We start from the raw sequence: 12,714 nt of genomic DNA on the forward strand, positions 1-12,714 counted from the left end.
ACTAATTATCATTGTAAGTTCTTTTTTATTAAAAAGTTCTTTTTAAATGACTTCATGGGTATCCTAGGAAATTTTAAATATTATCCAGTAAAAATATTTTTACAAAGATATTTGCATTCCTAACTTGTTTGGAGTTTAAGTGAGGCAGGGCTAGAACCAGCTCTTTCTGCCACATATTGCCTCTCCACTGGGGAGTGCTTATCTCTGAGCAGCCTGTGAAAACAGGGCAGGCTGAGGTGTGGGAGCCATAGGTCAACTCAGAGCTGAGTTGAGGGAACGTGCATGACAGGGCAGGTCTGCTGACCTCGGACACTCAGAAGTGACCATAGGAAGATAAGCTGAGTTAAAGGAGGTCCAGGTAAGGCAGCAGTGACAGCCCTGGCCGGGAGGGGATGAGCTGGGGTCACACCTGAAGTCTGGAGACCTGAGGCTTCTCTGGTAGGAGGGCTAGAGAGGTTGCAAGGGAGGACAAGGAAGTGAGCGTCTGGTCAAGGAAGCCTGGAAACTGACCCATGACCTGATAGAGTGACGTTGGTCTGGAGGAGGAGGTCGCTGGTGAAGGGTTGTAGAGAGGAGCCCAGATTGGGGAGGAAAGTCATGGATCAGAGGGGTGTTCTTAGGAAAGAGCGAGAGAGGAGTAGAAGAGGCTGCGGGGAGAGGGAGGGGTGCAAGGGGTGTCCTGGGGGCCGCTCCCCTCCTCTGCTCCTGGGGAAGAGGGTGGGGCCTGATAATGGGCCTGAGCCCATCACCGTCCAGGTGTGACTCCTGGGCCCGGTGTGCAGCTTCACTCCCAGCAGGGGGCCAGGGGGTCGGGGCTCTGGGTTTGTTGCCTGAGAGGAAGCACCTGCTGTCACGTCCAGCTCAGTCCAGTGAGCCCTGGTGCAGGGTCAGGGGACCATTGGGTGTGTTCGGGTTCAGCCAGTTCTGAGCAGGTCCACAGCGCCCCCTGGTGATGCGCTCGTGGAATGGTCACGGTGAGGAAAGTGAGGAAGGAAGGGCTGCCCTATATTCTTCCATTGGAAGGACTGATGCGGAAGCTGAAACTCCAGTACTTTGGCTACCTCATGCGAAGAGTTGACTCATTGGAAAAGACCCTGATGCTGGGAGGGATTGGGGGCAGGAGGAGAAGGGGACGACAGAGGATGAGATGGCTGGATGGCATCACTGACTTGATGGACATGAGTCTGAGTGAACTCCGGGAGTTGGTGACGGACAGGGAGGCCTGGCGTGCTGCGATTCATGGGGTCGAAAAGATTCAGACACGAATGAGCGACTGAAATGAACTGAACTGAACTGAATGACCTCAGACCCCTCAATGGTATGCTAATACACTAACGAATTTCAGGATTCCCTGATGTCTGTGTTTGCTCCGCCCAGCTCGTGGGTTCACTGCCAGAACACAACCACCCGACCTGAGTTTCCAGGGTTCAAACTCCCAGCATGCCTGTGGGTGGTACCTGGTCAGGATTCTGTCTGAGCTTCCTTCCCAGGTTGATAAGCAGTCAAGTTGAATTTGCAGGGCCTCCCGGGACCTTCCCAGCCCAGACTACATGGCTCTGCTCTTATTTCTCTCTTTGCAAAGAGAATAGGAGTCTCTCAGGAACAACAAAGCCCTTCTTGGTCACTTCCAGGGGTTCTCATTTACCCTTGATCATGGTCCTCACAGTACTTCTTTTTGACTCAGATATTTAAAGATGTTTTTAGTCTAATTTTATAATCTTTCAATATTAAACGTTTGATATAACAGATTATGCCGATAAATGGGAAACTCATTCTCAGCCCAGACAAAGGTTTCATCTCTGTTTGAGAAACCCTTATGACCGTTACCTGATCTTCATTGGACATGGTGAAGTCTAATGTTCTAACCTTCAATTGTTAGAATCCATAGATTTAATGGAGGTGAGTTTATAAGGTCTGTGTCCAAAATAGTGACATTTATCCAATATCATCTCAAACAAGGAAGCACGGAAGGAAAAGGGGGAGAGATCATGAGGCAAAAGAGGAGGAAATGAGCAAGTGAGGAGTCTGAGAGTCACATCCTAACAGAAAGGGTCTCCCAGTTCCTGGAGAGGAGGGCTCTTCAGGCAGCAATCCCCGGAGAAAGGGAGGATCCAGCTTCCTTAAGTGTCAGGGTTCGGGGCAGAGCACAAAGGCTTGAGCAGGAGAGGGACGTGCGGGGGGTGGGAGAGGCCCCCTGGGGCTCCAGGGCACAGATGCTGGGCTTCTGCTTCCTCGACATCCTGCTCAGTACCCGTGAGGGACCCTGTGTGTCTGGGCACATGGGCATTCTGCTTGTATTTGAAGACCAGACAGAAAAAGAGACAATTTCATGGACCCCATAATAATGGACCAGGATGAGAGGTGAGACTGTGTGGATTTAATAGCACAAGCGACAGCAGAGACCTGAACCAGCACTGGTGAGGTCACAGGCAGGGTCAGGGCCGTGATGGGTCGACACGGGAGTAGAGGGCAAGCTTTCATCAGACATCCCCATCACACGGGGATTCCCTGTCGCTGTGGTTAGTGATGAGCTGTGTGACACTGATGACCAGCCTCCTCACCAGGCTGGGGTCCAGAGTGATCAAGGACCGGGTGTGGACCCACCAGGAGGCAGAGAACAGGGCTGAAACCCTGAGTGTCCCTCATGTCTGCCATCGGTCACAAAGGCAGGGATTTTGCCTGGAATCTCTTGTCATCACTGCCATGGTGATCCCCGCTTCCCCGCTGACCCTTCTACAGGACATGGGGCCGTTGGATCTGGGCTCATCGGGGGCATCACAAGCAGAGGGACATGGGCACATCTTGGGGAGCCCCTGCTCCTGACAGTCCACAGACCACCCCAACCCTGAAGTAGGAAATGCTCCAATGGGGTGGAGACGAGATGAGGGGAGGGCAGGACACAGCCCACACCTGTGGGTCAGGAGAACTTCTCCCGGGCTTCCCTGCCTCCTGTGATGTATCACCGGCGCCCCTCAATCCTCACGCTCTCTGCTCTGCCCCTTCAGGAGCAGGGTTCACACCCTGGGGGACGATCTGCCTGCCGGGATGGTCCACGGCCTCTGCTGAAGGCGCATCTGGGAGACTCCTGCCCCTGATCTCAAGTGAGGGAGCTCAGCTCCACGGCTCCCTTGATCACATGGATGACCAGGGTGTACTTCAGTGGTATCAGAAATTGTTTTCATTTTCTGAGACTTTAGCAAAACTGACTGTACAATTGGGAGTAGACTTATTATGAACCAGAACATACCTCAGGAATTAATGGATTCTGGGGTATTATTTAACATTTGACAGTGCTCTAAGAACAAGCCCCTGACAGGCTGAGGCTCTCGTCCCAGTTTCCCGTCTACCTGTGTCTCTGTGAGAAGCCCTGTTGCACCAGCCTGCATGGTCAGAGTCAGCCTCATCCTCAGGCTGCAGCCCAGAGACGAGCAGGAGCCCCGCGTTGGCTGAGGCATCTTTGGATCCAGAAAACCCGCGGGGACCCCAAAGACTGGTTCTTACTGGGGTCTGAGTGGTAGGACCGGAGGACTAAGGAGGGCTCGCTGGCTTCTGCTGGTTCTAGTAACAGCAGAGCGACTGACACTGATGTCACTGCTCGGGGTGCAGGGAGCTACAGGGTCAGCTGTGGTCTGTGAGGGAACAGGGTTCTCCCCACAGACAGGGCATGAAACCAATGCCAGTCACAAGAGTCCATGGTTCAGGGCTGCTGATCCAATGCTGACACCCACAGCAGCACCAGGGGATCAGCTGTTCTGTGGTGAGAGAAGCTATCAATACACGGGGGTGGACTCAATAGATTTACAACTTAGCTTAACAGTACAACTATGAAATTAAGATTCTCCAAAATACCAAATGAAAATAACAGAAGCACTCATGACTCCTGAGCAGATCTGAAAATGAGCACGTGTCTGATAAAGGTGGGATTGTTGTGGAGTATTCTAAACTCCCTTTCCCTAAATGACCTCATGAGGAGCGGAAGGACTGAGAAGAGCACCTGAGGAAGTTTGGGGTGAAAACCTCTGCAGTAAGTTGTGAAGTACGGCCACAACATTCTTATTCTCACCACGTGAAGTGAAATTCAACTTTATGTCCATTTCTGAGCTGCTGCTACAGTGTCCGCTTCCCACAACTTGTGGTAATTCTGTTCCTTTCTCAGTCGCTGTGTCTGAGGCCCGATTCCACCAAACAAAGATCCGCGCTGCTTGATTTGGAGCCTATTAGCAAGGTTCCTCTGACACAGTGGAAAATATGTCATTTGGTGTGTATGAAAATTGAGGATAAGTCAAATTTAAGGCTTAAGGGAAAAGGGAGAATTAGAAGGAATAATCCCACTTATTCCAAAATACATCACTGTTAACTGTGGCCCCACAGCCGAGGCGGCCAATGTGCAGACCCCGCACCTGAGTGTGAAAGGGCAGTGACAGGGAGCAGGACACAGGCGTGTGACCTGTGCTCCGTGACCCCACGTGCGGGTGAGGCCGGGAGCTCAGGGTTGGGGTCACTTGCCCCTGGGTGAGGCCTCCTGTGAGCAGCAGGGCTGAGTCCCAGCTGAGCAGGAACAATCAGCCTCGTCGTCGGGCTGGGCCCAGAAATGGTCAGGCGGCCCCACCCACCCGGAGCCCGCCAGCCTCGCTGTAACCTGCGGGCGGGTTGTGACTCCTGTGTCAGGAGCTTGGGAATCAGCACGACTGAGACGGCAGCCAAATCGCCCCCTTTGTGCCAACAGTGTTGCTGTTCCCAGGCAGGCGAGTGTGGCTGAGCGTCCATGGAGTCACTGACCCTGGCTGAGTCCCCCCTGCCCAAGCCCCGGACACCACGAGGGGACAGAGCAGGCTGAGAGCAGGACCTGCTCCCTGTGCAGGAGAGAGGCCCAAGGGCTTGGGGGCCTCCCAGGGCTCAGATGTGCTGACGGACCCCCACCTCAGGCACTGAGATAGAGAACTAACAGACACTGTGTCCCCAGTGATGGGAGACTGATTCTGTGTCCTTTGAGACCCTCTCCTGGGAATGTGCTGCTGAGGGGTCTTTGAGGACAGAGGGGAGAGGAGGAGCCTCCATGCTTGGGCAGATCCCCAATGACCTGGACCCAGGGTGGGGCAGCAGCAGCAGAAGGTCCAGCAGAGCCTGAGCAGGAAGCCCCTGGGCTGCCCCACCTCCCCCAGTGAGACAGGAGTCCTGGTCTAGTTCCCGCTGGCCTGGAGCTCTGGGGGAGCCTGAGAGGCAGACACGGGAAAGGAAGGCGCAGCAGCCTGGGCCTCAGCTCAGCCCAGGGACGGCCGAGGATCTGAAGTGTCCTGAATCAGACACAGCTGGATGCTGTCTCTCTGGTTCTGACCTGATCGTCATGGACTCTGTCCGCCAGGACCTGCCTCTGGCATTCAGGGCCTTCTGCTCAACGTCAGATATTCATATAGTATGTGGTTGCTAAAGAAAAGCATTGGTGAGGGGGCAGAATGAAGAAGATCTGAAAATATTTCCTGGACCAAATCCCTCGTGTCAGGCTCAGACTGCAGTTTTAAATCAAACAGACAACAGAAGTGGCTGCTATGGCAGAGGCCATGTCTGAGGAGAACAGGTTTTTGTCTCACTTCCCCCTGGCCTGGAGCACTGTGCTGTGTTACCACTCTGATAAGATGCACAGAAATAATCTGCCTCGTCCTCAGCCTGGAGCGAGCTGATGGTCAGGGTGGCTGTGTTCCCAGACCTGGAGCCGGAGAATCGGTCGGGGACCCCCGAGGCTCGACTGGTCGCACCATAGATGAGGGTTCTGGGGGCTGATCCTGGGATCTGTTGGAACCAGCCAACATAATTGCCAGTTCCAACGTTGCTGCTGCTTCCAGAGCAGGTGATGGAGACCCTCTGGCCCAGGGACCCGGACACGGAGGACGGCTGAGTCAGCACAGCCTGGGCCCAGGATCCTGGAAGGGAGAGACAGAGACGGTGACTCAGGGGTCCAGACACGACAAAGGGGAGCAAGGCCTGTGAGTCTTCCCAGGGCTCTTCCCCTGTCCTCCCATCCAGTCACCTGTGCAGAGAGTGACCAGGGTGAGGAGCAGAGGGGACCAGGCCATGGTGGACATGTCAGGGCGTCCTGCCTTCTGTGGCCCCACAGCTGAGCAGAGCTTCCCCACACCGCTCCTTCCCTTCTTCATATACTGAGAGGGGGAGGGGCCTTTCATGCAAATGGACCCTCCCAACCCCCACAAGGCTCTGATCACCTCTGGGACCTGGCTCAGCTTCCTGTTCCTGAGGGAGGCCAGTGTATGATCAGGGACGGGGTTTCCTGGGGCTTGTTGGGTATGGGATGTAAAACCTGGAAATCCAGATCTTAAGGCATCAGAAAGTACCAGGGGGCTGGTGTCTGCTCCAGGGCCACCCCCACCCAACAATTCTCAGGAAAGGCCTCAGAGCGCCCCCTGGTGTCCTGGCCCAAGCACACATCCTGACCTGGTGATAGAGCTCTTGACTCAACTTTCCCCAAAGTGGTTTTGTAATTATAGCTTCAGGATGTGTTTGGATAGAAAACAGCAGCCAACTGTAGCTTACCCTGTAGTGCATGTGAGTGTTACACAGTGGATGTGTGATTTTGAGATTTTCAATGAACCAAAATGTGTTCATGGAGTAGTGAAAATCTAAGGTCATCCCTTAAAATAGATGCCTAAATTTAACTGAAGAAAATGTTGTGGTTCAGTCACTAAGTTGTGTCCGACTCTGGCTCTGTTTTACTTTTGCATTGCCATGGTAGTATTTCTAAAACATAATTTAATTTTAAAGACTTTCTAACATGTATGACATCTCCACTGGGGGATTTTATGTTGTAGCAAGACATTCCCTCTGTGAAACAGGGCAGGCTGAGTTATCAGAGCCACGGGTCAGTCTCAGATCTGAGATGAGACACAGGACATGACAAGGCACATCAGTTGTTCTCAGGAATCTCAGACGGGACCATGCACATGGTCAGACAGAGCAGCAGTCACGGCCCCGGGGGCAGAGCCCCAGGACAGGGTCTGCTTTCCCAGCCCAGGGCCCCAGCAGCTTCTCCTGCGCTCACCATGCATAAAATCAATCCCACAGCAGCTGAGCACAGACACTCCTCAGCCAGGAATCATTTCCCAGGTGTCAGGACCACGGTTCCTCTCCCCTCCTGACTCCTCACTCAATGGGCACACGGGACGGAATGTGAGTGTTCAGGGGATAAATCAGCTGCTGGAGGGCTTCCCTGAATCCCCTGGGAAATGAGGGGGAATCAGGGGTGGAACAGGGAGGGGACGACCTAGGGTCACATCTGAGAGCCGAAAACCTGAGTCTTCTCTGGAAGGAAAGGTTAGAGGGGTTCAAGGAGGGGAACGAAGTGAGTGTCCAGTTCAAGAAGTTCTGGAAACATGTCCATGACTTTCTGTCAGAGTGACCCTGGTCATGACGGAGGAGCTTAGGTGTGGAGTGTTGTAGAAACAGGGAGCCCAGGATAGGGAAGAAGTCATGAATCAGAGGGGGCTGGAGGAGGGGAGAGGCTCTTAGGAAAGAACTGAGGAGGAGCAGGAGGTGACTGAGGGAGTTGGAGGGGTGCAGGGCGTGGACTCTGGGGTCTTCTCCCCTCCTCTGCTCCGGGAAGAGGGTGGGGCCCTGGTGACTATGAACAGGACATCCTTGGTCCATTTGCAGCTTCACTCCCAGAAAGAACTTGAGGGCTCGGGCTCTATGTCTTTCTCCTGTGAGAAAGCTCCTGCTGAGACCTCCAACTCAGTCCAGGGAGCCCAGGGACAGGGCAAGGTCAGGGGAACAATTAGGGTGTGTTCAGGTTCTGCCATCTGAGCAGGTGCACAGCGCCCCCTGGTGTCATGCGTGGGGAATGTTCGTGGTGGGGAAAATGAAGCAGGGCTGCCCTGTATCTTCCACCTGAAAGTCCATCAATTATGGTTGTGTGTTCACTGCCCACCGACCCCACTGCTCTGTGTCTGACTCCGCCCAGGGCCCCTGGGCAACTCCTGTCAGCAGCTCCTTCCATCCAAGGGGTGAGACCAGGCCCTGTTGAGCTGCTGCCCTCAGGGAGGGGAGCCGGGCTGAGGGGCCTGCTGTGCTCCACGGATCATGGATGCTCAGATCCCACAGTGCCAGCCACCCACACCCACCTCATATTCAGCACTGATGGCCCAGCTGGGGTCAAGGCTCAGGTGTCTGGCCCCACACTCAGCAGCAGAAGGGATGGGGTGCACACGAGCCTGCTTTTCCCCTCGCTCGGTCTCCCCTTGTTTCTGCTCCATCTCCCAGCCCATTCCTGCTTCCAGGGACGGGACCCTGGGGGCGTTCCAGTTGTTGAGGGGCCGGCCACGACCTGGCATACAGGCACCCGGGTAGTCAATGGGGCGTGTGGGGATTTGGGGAGGCAGTTCTGAATAAGGTTCTTCCAGGAACATAATGGAGAAGGCAATGGCACCCCACTCCAGTGCTCTTGCCTGGAAAATCCCATGGATGGAGGAGCCTGGTGGGCTGCAGTCCACGGGGTCGCTAGAGTCGGACAAGACTCAGGGACTTCACTTTCACTTTTCACTTTCCTGCATTGGAGAAGGAAATGGCAACCCACTCCAGTGTTCTTGCATGGAGAATCCCAGATGTGGGGGAGCCTCGTGGGCTGCCGTCTATGGGGTTGCACAGAGTCGGACACGACTGAAGCAACTTAGCAGCAGCAGGAACATAAATCGTCCCAGGAGCCTCGAAGTGTGTCCTTAGACAACACAGATTTGTGGAAATTCCACCCAATTTCCATCTTCTTTTGAAATTAAGATGTGAATAGTGTTTGGGGGGTTTTTGTATTTTTATTGTGAATTGGGAGTGAATGTGTTCATGGGATTGCAAAACATTTCAGACACGACTGAGCAACTGAACTGTGTCATGGGAAGTTAATGTGACTAGGCCCAATTTAAGACATTCTCAGGGGTTATTTCACAATAATACACAAGACATACTTCTGGAACGTTGATGTTCTTAAATATTTTGGGGAGGTTCTTGTTAACCACAGATTTTTGCCACCAACAAAAGGCTGTGATTCAGGAGCTCTAGATGGGAAACTGCATTTCTAGAAAATTCCACTACTTGTGTCCCTCCCAGCAAATGAAATATTATTTGTCTGCAAGATCAAGTTCATGACACTGTACATCTCTTAGTGTGATTTGAATGACAAGAGTCCTAATGGCAGTGGAGGGGGTCTAAGTCTCCCTGTGGAGCCAAGCCTCCTTCCCAACAACAGGGGCAGAGAGGGGTCCCCTTGGAGAGATGGACACACCGGGGAGAGCTGGAAGGAGACATGTGGCCATGAACCACCAGACAGGAGACGGGCCCAGAGACTCCCTCCCCATGGGGACATTGACCTGTCCCACCCCCTCCCCGCCTCTCCTGCCACTAAGCGCTGAGCCCTCTGAGCACAAGGGCAGGTTTTGGTGGCACTTCCCCCATGGGCTACATCACTGCGGCATTGTAACTACCAGTTCCCAGACCACAGTGATAATCGGCTTCGTCCTTGGGCTGGGCCACCTTGATGGTGAGGGTGGTTTTGTTCCCAGAGATGGAACCAGAGATGCAATTAGAAACCCCAGACGGACGACTGTTTGTGCTATAGGAAAGCAATCAGGGAGCCTGGCCTGGGGTCTGCTGGAACCAGCTGGGGTAGTTACTGGTTGTGAGTGACCCAGAGGTCAGTCCACAGGTGAGGGTGACCTTCTCTCCTGGAGACACTGGCCGTGACGGCTTCTGGGCCACAGTTCTAAGCATCTACCGCTAAAGCAACAAGAGACAGACAGGGATTGTTATGGAGGACAAGGACCCTGAGACTCTGCTTGGAGATGCCCCAGAGGATGCAGAGTCCCAGCCTCTGACCTGGATCGTAAGTGAGGAGCCAGAGCAGAAGCACTGTCCAGGCCATGGTGAGGACCCTCCCAGGACATGACCTCTTTGGCCTCCTGAGCTGGAGGTGGGGTCCTGGGCCTTTGCATGCCTCGCACCCCATGAGGTGGAGGAGGGGCCTCATGCAAATTGCTTCCTTCTCTCCCTGCCCAGGTCACCTGAGGTCCCTGGGGGTCCGAAGGAGGCAGACTCTAGACCACACAGACCTAGGACAGGACAGGGTGGAGTGTGAGTGATGGGAAACTATCTTTTACCAAGTGTTCCCATGACCCTGGAGACCTGGGTCCTCCAGCTCCTCCCTGGACAGTCTGGAGGCTGAAGGAGGAGATGGGGTGTCCTCACCTCCTGCCCGCAGACTAGGCCATCCCAAGTCTCCCCCCATCCCTGGGACATTTCTTCTTTCCTCAGTGAAACCCCTGCTTGTCTTCTCTGCAGGGCCTCAGCAGAAAACTCTTCCTGCAGCCAGAAGACTTCCCTGGGACATCACAGCCCCATGTGGGGTGGTGAGGGGACAGGCGTCTCCCCTGACAAGCTGTGGTCCCTGTCCCAGGAGCCACAGCGGGGGGAGCAGGCCTGAGGGAATCTCCACCATGTCGAGTTGCGAAGGGCCAGGCTCCGTGGGAATGGTGACAGCCTCCCTTTTTTTTAAGAGGCATCTATCATAAGGGATATAGGTTTTACTTCAAGTTTTGATGGGGACAGCTCACATAGTGTCACCTATTAAAATGTGTGAACATCCTGGCAATATCAGATCTACACCAGTTCCAGGAAACATGTTGTCTCTATGATCGGGGAATAACAAAAAGTAACAGGTGTGTGAACCACCTCAGTGTGAACATGAAAATTTAAAATGTCTTCAATTGGACTTTCTGCTTGGGGAGGGTGTAAGAAGATTAGGCAGGAGCTACAGACTCTTCTGAATAATTGGAGAAGTGAGGAACAAAATTTGTGTTCTCTCCAGTGTGAGATAATGCTTTTATTTGGTATTCATGTTTTCAGTTCAGTTCAGTTGCCGCAGTCGTGTCCAACTCCTTGCAACCCCATGAATCGCCAACATGCCAGGCGCTCCCTGTCCCATCACCAACTCCTGGAGTTCATTCAAGACTCATGTTCCATCGAGTCGGTGATGCCATCCAGCCATCTCATCCCTGTGTCATCCCCTTCTCCTCCTGCCCCCAATCCTCCCAGAATCAGAGTCTTTCCAAGTGAGTCAACTCTTCACATGAGTGGCCAAAGTAGTACTGGAGTTTCAGCTTCAGCATCATTCCCTCCAAAAGAAATCCCAGGGTCTGATCTCCTTCAGAATGGACTGGTTTGGATCTCCTTGCAGTCCAAGGGACTCTCAAGGGTCTTCTCCAACACCACAGTGCAAAAGCATCAATTCTTCGGCGCTCAGCTTTCTTCACAGTCCAACTCTCACATCCATACATGACCCCTGGAAAAACTGTAGCTTGCCTAGATGGACTTTTGTTGGCAAAGTAATGTCTCTGCTTTTTAATATGCTATCTAGGTTGGTCATAACTTTCCTTCAAGGAGTAAGCGTCTTTTTATTCATGTTTTGTTCCCTGGTAAATGAGCTATTTATTAAAATTCACATGAATATTTTATTTTCTCTATACATGCTGGAGAGAGTCAGCTCATATCAGAGAAATATTTGTCTTGAATCTGTTTCCTATTTTGAAATATTTGCTGATACAGTTGGATTAAAGGGGGATTTTATATCTGTCAAACTCGTTCATTGAAGAGAAATATTTAAAAACATGGAAAAGAAGTTAATAGGGAGGTAAAAACAAAATATCAGTTTCCATATACGTCACTAGACAACACTGAAAAATGAGAAACTGCAGCAAAAGAAGAAAGAAATAATTGAAACAATGCAAAATTTATTGAAGCAATTTCATTTCTATTGTGTGATGTTCAGTGTTCTTCGCTCAGACATCAGATCACCTCCAGGACGAGACAAAGGAGCAGGAACTGAGAGGCAAGCATGTACTCTGAGCTGAGAGTTGTCCTGTCACCTGGGGGCCCCGGTGCAGGAACATCACCCTCCAATGAGGACCCTGCTGCCCACGTGGGCAAAGCCAACGGAGGAGGTGCCAGCCTGCCTGGCCAGGACCCTGCGCTCTCACAGACAGACCCACAGCGCCCCCTGCTGGACTCAGGCCTCCTCCTCCCCACTTCACACCACAGCCTCCTGGAAGGGCTTTCTCACACTTGCAGCTGGGTCTCTCTGATGTCACTGCCCAGGGCAGAAGAACGAGTCCCCTCCGTGTAGTTTGTGGCTGGTCAGTGATCTCTCCAGGTCACTAATGACCTGCAGACTCAGGGAATGCTGATGTACTTTCGGATTCTCTGTTGTCTCAGTTTGCACTGCCTGGCTCCTGGGGCCACTACCAGAGCACAACCACCATGAAACAAGTTCAAGGCTTCAAAGTCCCAGAGTGTCCATGGGTTATAGCTGATCGTGATGCTGTCGTGATTCTCCCAGGATGAAACGTGGTTGATGTTGTGTCTGCAGGGTCTCCAGGAGTTGTCCCAGCCCTAATTGCACATCTCTCTTCTTATTTCTGTCTTTGCAGAGAGAATATGACATTCTGGGGGAAAACATGTCTTTTTCTTGATTACTTCCAAGATCCTGACAGCGTTTACTTTTTACTTCTGACTGCAATATATATAGGTGTTTTCAGTTTGGTTTCATAACTTTTCAAGGCTTGATGTAAGAGACTATGGCTATCAATAGGAATCTCATCCTTTTTAGGGTTTCCTCCTCCATTGCTGGACTTAGAAACCCTTATGACCTGTTACCTGACCCTCAGT

At 52.6% G+C, this 12,714-nt stretch overlaps 1 protein-coding gene and 1 gene segment (V, D, J or C); one reads left to right on the forward strand and one right to left on the reverse strand.

Moving 5' to 3' along the window:
* The window catches only part of LOC789205 (immunoglobulin lambda-1 light chain-like), a 448,173-nt gene that overhangs the window by 54,157 nt on the left and 381,302 nt on the right, over positions 1–12,714 (forward strand). The gene's annotated exons all lie outside the window — the stretch shown is intronic.
* LOC504730 (immunoglobulin lambda light chain variable region) lies at positions 5,530–6,123 on the reverse strand. The segment is given in 2 exon segments: positions 5,530–5,918; positions 6,026–6,123. Coding segments are annotated over 2 exon segments (429 nt in total).

This window comes from Bos taurus, chromosome 17, assembly GCF_002263795.3.
Source record: "Bos taurus isolate L1 Dominette 01449 registration number 42190680 breed Hereford chromosome 17, ARS-UCD2.0, whole genome shotgun sequence".
Taxonomy (NCBI): Eukaryota; Metazoa; Chordata; class Mammalia; order Artiodactyla; family Bovidae; genus Bos; species Bos taurus.